The 5,805-nt window shown below is 56.1% G+C and overlaps 2 protein-coding genes across 3 annotated transcripts in view; both read right to left on the reverse strand.

Annotated features, from left to right (window-relative positions):
- The window catches only part of AMBRA1 (autophagy and beclin 1 regulator 1), a 129,612-nt gene extending 126,678 nt beyond the window's left edge, over positions 1–2,934 (reverse strand). The window contains exon 1 of one of the 2 annotated variants that reach the window (XM_066998734.1): positions 2,769–2,934. The gene's annotated coding sequence lies outside the window, so the exon portion shown is untranslated. The remainder of the gene's footprint in view (positions 1–2,768) is intronic. The other variant, XM_066998735.1, reaches the window with a different exon arrangement.
- Positions 2,935–3,569: 635 nt separating this feature from the next.
- HARBI1 (harbinger transposase derived 1) lies at positions 3,570–5,785 on the reverse strand. The gene is made up of 2 exons (XM_013193082.3): positions 4,972–5,785; positions 3,570–4,350 (listed from the first exon to the last, which is right to left on the reverse strand). The coding sequence occupies exons 1-2, from the start codon at positions 5,639–5,641 to the stop codon at positions 3,974–3,976; spliced, it is 1,047 nt and encodes a 348-aa protein (XP_013048536.2). The 5' UTR covers positions 5,642–5,785; the 3' UTR covers positions 3,570–3,973.
- Between the last annotated feature and the right edge of the window lie 20 nt (positions 5,786–5,805).

Below are 5,805 nucleotides of genomic sequence, written 5' to 3' on the forward strand. Positions count from 1 at the left end.
GGTCTGTCAAAGAGCAGACCTGAGATCCAGGAGATTAAGAGTTTGTGTCCCAACTCTGCGCTCAGGCCATGGTATCTTTGGCAAAGTCCTGCACACAGTAGGAAAGGAGGGGCAGAGCAAAGAGAAAAACAGAGCAAAAAAAAGAAAGCAGCTTAACCCCTTCAGAGAACCACTCTCATTTTGATAGAAGAGCAAAGAAATTCTCAATTAACGTAAATATTGAGGTTTTGAGAAGTCCCATGAAGGTTCCTCAAGCTCAAGAGCCACAGCCAAGTGCTACCTACCAGCATCACGCATGCAAGAGCGACTTGGGAGCACTGGCATCACCGAGGACAATGGTTTGGGTTGGCATGGAAGGGTTTTGGGAATGGCATGGGTATCCATCCACAGGGTGAAGTATTTTATTCATTCAGAGCTGCGCTGCCAATTCCTGACACCCTTTCCCCTTCTCAGTGAGAAACGTAAGGAGGAAGGAACAAAAAAGTATCAGAAACGGGGGTCAGACACTCCTCTGAACCATTCTACGCTGCTCCAGGTGGTGAGTTAGTGCTACGTACTGCAACAGGGCTGCAGGAAGGCATTGCTCTCCGGGGACAGCCCCGAGACCTCACTGAGAGCATCACAAGTGGAGCTGTGCCACAGCGCACGGATCAAGATGACTCTCTCCGCGCTCAGACCTGGCACCTCACCACCCCACGTGCCTTCAACCAACAGCTTACAGGAACTGAGACAACAAACAGCTACTGGACAGCAGTTACAGTCAAAGTCCTTCACAACCCACGTTAAATCTAGCAGGGACGTACGTCTCTTGGTTTAAGCAACTCCATCAATAGGTCTTTCACTGAGCAACTGCCATACAATTTAACAGCCTTGAAACATTTCCAACGCTAATGCCCTTCCACTGCACATCACCCCACTACTCACTTCCAAAAACCACCGTTCTTTTGTGCTCACGTCATTAACAATTTGCTTCTGTCTCTTTCCTTGCTAGATACGTGCAGGACTCTTAACACAAGAGCACACAAGGTAACTATTAACATGTACTATGCCCCTTATCAGGTCTCCAACAATACAAACTCAACAGGGGGGAAAGAAAAAAGAAAAGAAAGTACCTTAATGCTATTCACCTGAAAAACGTTAATGAGCGTTAACTATATTAGCAGCATCAACAATGACTTTGTAGGTGTCCTGAATTCAGTCAGCTTGCTAGCCACTACACAAAAGATACTGAACTTCTTTTCCATCAGTTTCATTAAACAAAGTTATGGTGCAGGAAGGGAGGAAATATTCAAATCCCTAACTCGTGACAAGGGGATACTAGCAGGCAGCGTTATTGCTCGCCTTCCTTGCAAACGGTCACTGCAGCTGCATAGAAGTTGCAAGCGCCGCGTGGAAAATGGAAAAGTAGAAAACAGCCGAACAAGAATCCAGGGGGTCAGCTATGACTCAGAAAAGGGCAAAAGAAAGAAAATTAAGAAGAAGCTGACAGCAAAGTAAACACTCTGCGTACACTCCCCGGTAGCTAAGTCTGAACAGGCGAGCCCAGCTATCTGGACCCAGACGCGTTCTTCATTCCAAGTACTAGAAAAAAACACAGAACTGCTCACGGACTGCTGCCCTCGTTAACATCCCCGCCGCCGCCACGCCACGGATGAGTACCAGATACTCGTTTGCTACCTTCAAAACACAAATAGACCATTTTTAAAGAAAACCCTGATCTACAACAACACTGTGGACTACAGAATTAGCAAGCAAGCTCTACCAAAGACCTCTGAACACCAGAAGCTGAACCACAGCAGCAGTCCAGAAGATAAACAAGGATGTTAAACTTGGGGAACTGCACCTGAAACTCGCTGCTGTGTTACTCACAAGGCATTCGGACATGCCCAGATTTAACCTCATCCCCTGTTCTGAAAATGAACCCAGCAACAAAATTAAGCAGCACTGCAGCGGACTGGCAGTAAGAGCGCACCACAAGCAGGTCACTGCCAGGTTCCATTTTAACATCCCCATTAGCGATCTGAAAGAGGATGGGAGTGGCAGAGGCTGAGGAGCCAAGCTGACATTTGCAAAGGACACCAAGCTGGGTGGAGCGGTAAACAAAGACAAACAGAAAAACACGCTGGGCTTCGTCTGAAGATCTGAAACGTCTGGCGTGGAGGAGAAACGGGGTGGCACGGGGCGCTCCTCCTGAGCGTATTTACGCAGTTAACGTGCTCTCCGCAGTCACGCAGCTGAGAGGCAGCCTGCCCCTAGACAGAAACCCTTCCCGACCCTCACAGCAGGAGGGTACCGTCAGGGTACGCGCTGGGGGAAATACCACGGAGAGCCACCCGGCGCAACCCCGCGGGACGCGGAGCCCTCCGGGGGCAGGCCTCCCGCCGCACGCCCCCCGGAGCCGCCGCCTCACCGCGCTCAGCGGGGCAGCGCCCTGCGGCAGCCCCGGCACCGGCCGGCGGGACCCGTCCCCAGCCGGGCCGCGGGGGGGGGGGGGGGTGGCTCCCGGGGCGCCCCGCTCCGGTCCCGCCGCCTCCACCGAGGCCGCACCCGCCCGGCGCCGCCGTCCCGGGGCCGAGGGCCCGGCGCGGCCTCCCCGCCGCTAGGCCGCGGGCCGGGTGCCGGCTCCCCAAGGCCGCGGGCCCCGAGCCCCGGCGGCCCCGCGCCGGCCGGCGCCTCCGCCGCAACCTCCCGGGGCCCCGCCGCGGCCGCGCCCGCCCGGGGAACGGCCCCGAGCCGGGGGCGGGCCGAGGAGCGGGGCCGGGGCCTACCTGCGGCGGGGGGCCGGGGCCGGGCCGGTCGGAGCGGCCCCTCCGCTCGCTCGCCGCTGCCGCCGCCGCTCCGAGCTCCGGCCAGGCCAGGCAGCCAAGCGCCGAGCCGGGCCCGGGGAGCGGCGCTGAGGAGCGGGGGCCAGGCCCGAGCAGCCGAAGGTAGAGCGGCGGCGGCAGCCCGCGCCAGACGAGCGCCGAGCGGCTGCGGGCCGCCGCTGCCCCCCCGCGGCCGGCCCAGCCGGCAGGCCCGGCCAGTCGAGCGCGGAGCGGCACGGGGCCGGGCCGGGTACGGCCCGGGGGCTGCGCCAGGCGGGGCCGCCTGCGGCCGCCTCCCTCCTGCAGCGAGCCCGTGCCCTGCCGTACCCCAGCTCTCCTCTGAAGGGAGAACTTCGGCACTTGTTCGCTCTTCGTGAGCCGGTCAGCCCCGGGCATTGCCCCTGCGGCACCCAGCCAGCCGAGTGGTGCTGCCAGACCCCTCGCGAGGGCCAGGCTCCATCCACCAGCCCCGTTCCTGGCTCCGTTAACTGACAGTCAACCCCAGCTTAGCGTCTTCTCCAGCCTGGTGCTTTTCCTTCTTGGGAAAGAAAGGATCTCACCCAACCCTTCCTCACCTCCACGGTGTGCGCACACTACCGCGCACCTCGCACAAAGCCCGGCTCCCCCCAGAACACAGCTGTCAGGAACCGCCGGGTTCTGTGAGGTGTGCAAGACTCCAGTGGCACTTAGCAAGAATTTATACCTGCAAACCAAAAGAGAAATCCTTTTGTACCTTGCTGCTCATCAACTCAGGGTAGACGTGGGTCCACATGGAAGTTTAATTTGTGTGAAATGCTCTTTCAAAATCAACTGTGATTTGGGTTACAAAGAGGCATAGAATTGTTGCTTTGTAAAATAGTGCAAGGCTTACAGATTTTCCATTGTTATCAAAGACAACGTCCCGAGTTTCTCCACTGATCTCACATTACAGTCATTGTTCCCTGTATCAGGTGAAAGGGGAGTCTATAAGCATCAATAACAGTAAAAGTTTAGCAATTAAATGACACCTATGAGGAGATCAAGAGAAGCTCATAATACCCCCTGAAATGAGTGAATAAAATTTCTCCTCGTCCCACACCCGCGCAGTCATTACAAACTTAAGAAGAGGGACACAGCTGCTCTCTGTATCTTCCCAGATGAACTGTTGAAGCCTTCCTGCTGTCACAACACTAGCTAAAGTGAGTAAGTAGAAGCTCCTGACGAATACGACAGGCTTCCGAGTCCATTGATTCCATCTGCTCATACTCCTCTTCAGGCTGCTCCACGTGTCCAGTGGCCGGGGAGGACCACACGTCCAGCCCGTGTTCCAGAGAGATGTTATGAAGCACGCAGCAGGCCAGGATGATGTGGCTGGATTTCTCTGGGGAATACTGCAGGGTGCCTTTGGACCCATCCAGGCAGCGGAAGCGCGATCGAATGGTTCTGAACGTCCGCTCAATGACGTTGTGGGTGGCGGAGTGCGCCATGTTGTAGCGATATTCCGCGGGTGTCTCGGGGATGTGCAGAGGGGTCATCAGCCAGGTTCGGAGAAAGAAGGAGCTGTCACCTGTTCGCAGTGAAAAGAAGGGAGACAGGTTACAGACCTACAGTTAACCACCTCAGGGTTTCAGCTCTTCACCCCAAGTTTTCTGGTAGCGTAGATACAGAATAACTTATCTCTCAGGCTAAAACAGAAAACATGAAAGAGCAACGATAACTCTGGTTTACAAATGTGACAAACAACAAAGTAAAGAGACTCCCTTTTACAGAGGGAAATCCTTGAAGTATGTGGAATAGTTCTAAGAGAATCCATTTACTGTGCAATACAGTGAAAGTAAGACAACTGGACTAAGAGCATAAGCAGAATGAAAAATTGCATAATTCAGCTTAGAAAGGGGTAGAATTCTGAAAAGGTCAAATACAAATTAAATTATACAAATCAGTACAAATTACAATATGAATACAAATTAATATATACAATGATCGGAGTATATAAAACACAGACTGCAAGTTACTGTTGTACGCTTCCAAGAGGAGGACAGTCCAAACTGAATCTCAAGTCTCGAGGAATTTGCAGGAAAGCAATCTGAACTAAACTTATCTCCTGTGTCCAGAGGCTCCCGACTCAAAGAGGAGCCAACGCAGAAAGAGCCATTCCACAGGAAAGAATGACGAAAAACCGACTTACCGAGTAGCCAGCCGTCTTTATGTAGCTCATTTTCGAACTGGCTTGTAAGGGCTGCCTGCTGTAACACGGTGCAGTCAGGCAGGCTGCCTGGCCAATGCGTTTCTGCACTCAGCAGGACTCCTCTGGCGTCGCACACCATCAGGCAGTTCAGGGAGTGGAGGCCCTTTCGGTTCACGTAGGACAGGTCCTCGGCGTTCGGTGCTTTGATCGGCACGTGGGTGCAGTCGACAACCCCCAGCACCCCCGGCATGCCCGCCAGCCCGTAGAAGTCGTCCTTCAGGCTCTGCACCGTGGCTTCATCGTCAGGAAAGCGAATAAACTGCGAGGCTCTTTCCACCAGCGCCTCGGTGACGTTGGCAACGCAGCGGCTCATGGAGGCTTGGCTGATGCCAATGGCGTCCCCCATGCGGGTCTGGAAGGAGCCGGAGGTGTAGAAACCCAGCGCGGCGAGGATCTGCGTCTCCGGGCTGATGGCCCTGGAGCGCTGCGTGGGGCGCGAGAGGCTGGCTCCCAGCAGCTCCACCAGGTAGTAGATGAACTGTCGGGGAAAGCCGTACGTGGACACCAGGTACTCGTCCGTGACATCCTCCAGCTTGAACCTGTCCAGCGTGCGGTGCCCGCGGCCGTACAGCAGCAGGTCGCAGTCCAGCACCGCGATGGGCACGGCCATGGCTGGCGGCCGGGGGCCCCTCGGGGGCTGCCCCGGGCACGGCGCTGCCCCCGGCGCCTCGGCCCGCACGAAGCCGGCGGGAAGGGGGCGCGGAGGGGCTCTGGCCGCCCAGCCGCTACCACCGCGCTGCCATCTCCCCGCCGCTCCCGTCCCGTAGCCACTCC

Source organism: Anser cygnoides, chromosome 5, assembly GCF_040182565.1.
Source record: "Anser cygnoides isolate HZ-2024a breed goose chromosome 5, Taihu_goose_T2T_genome, whole genome shotgun sequence".
Lineage (NCBI taxonomy): Eukaryota > Metazoa > Chordata > Aves > Anseriformes > Anatidae > Anser > Anser cygnoides.

What these genes read in the sequence shown, in the direction of transcription:
- HARBI1 (XM_013193082.3), bottom strand. Translation starts at nt 5,641, where the DNA reads ATGGCCGTGCCCATCGCGGTGCTGGACTGCGACCTGCTGCTGTACGGC. An exon ending in TAAAGACGGCTGGCTACTCG is followed by an intron (nt 4,351 to 4,971) that starts GTAAGTCGGTTT and finishes CACTGCGAACAG; the next exon opens with GTGACAGCTCCTTCTTTCTC.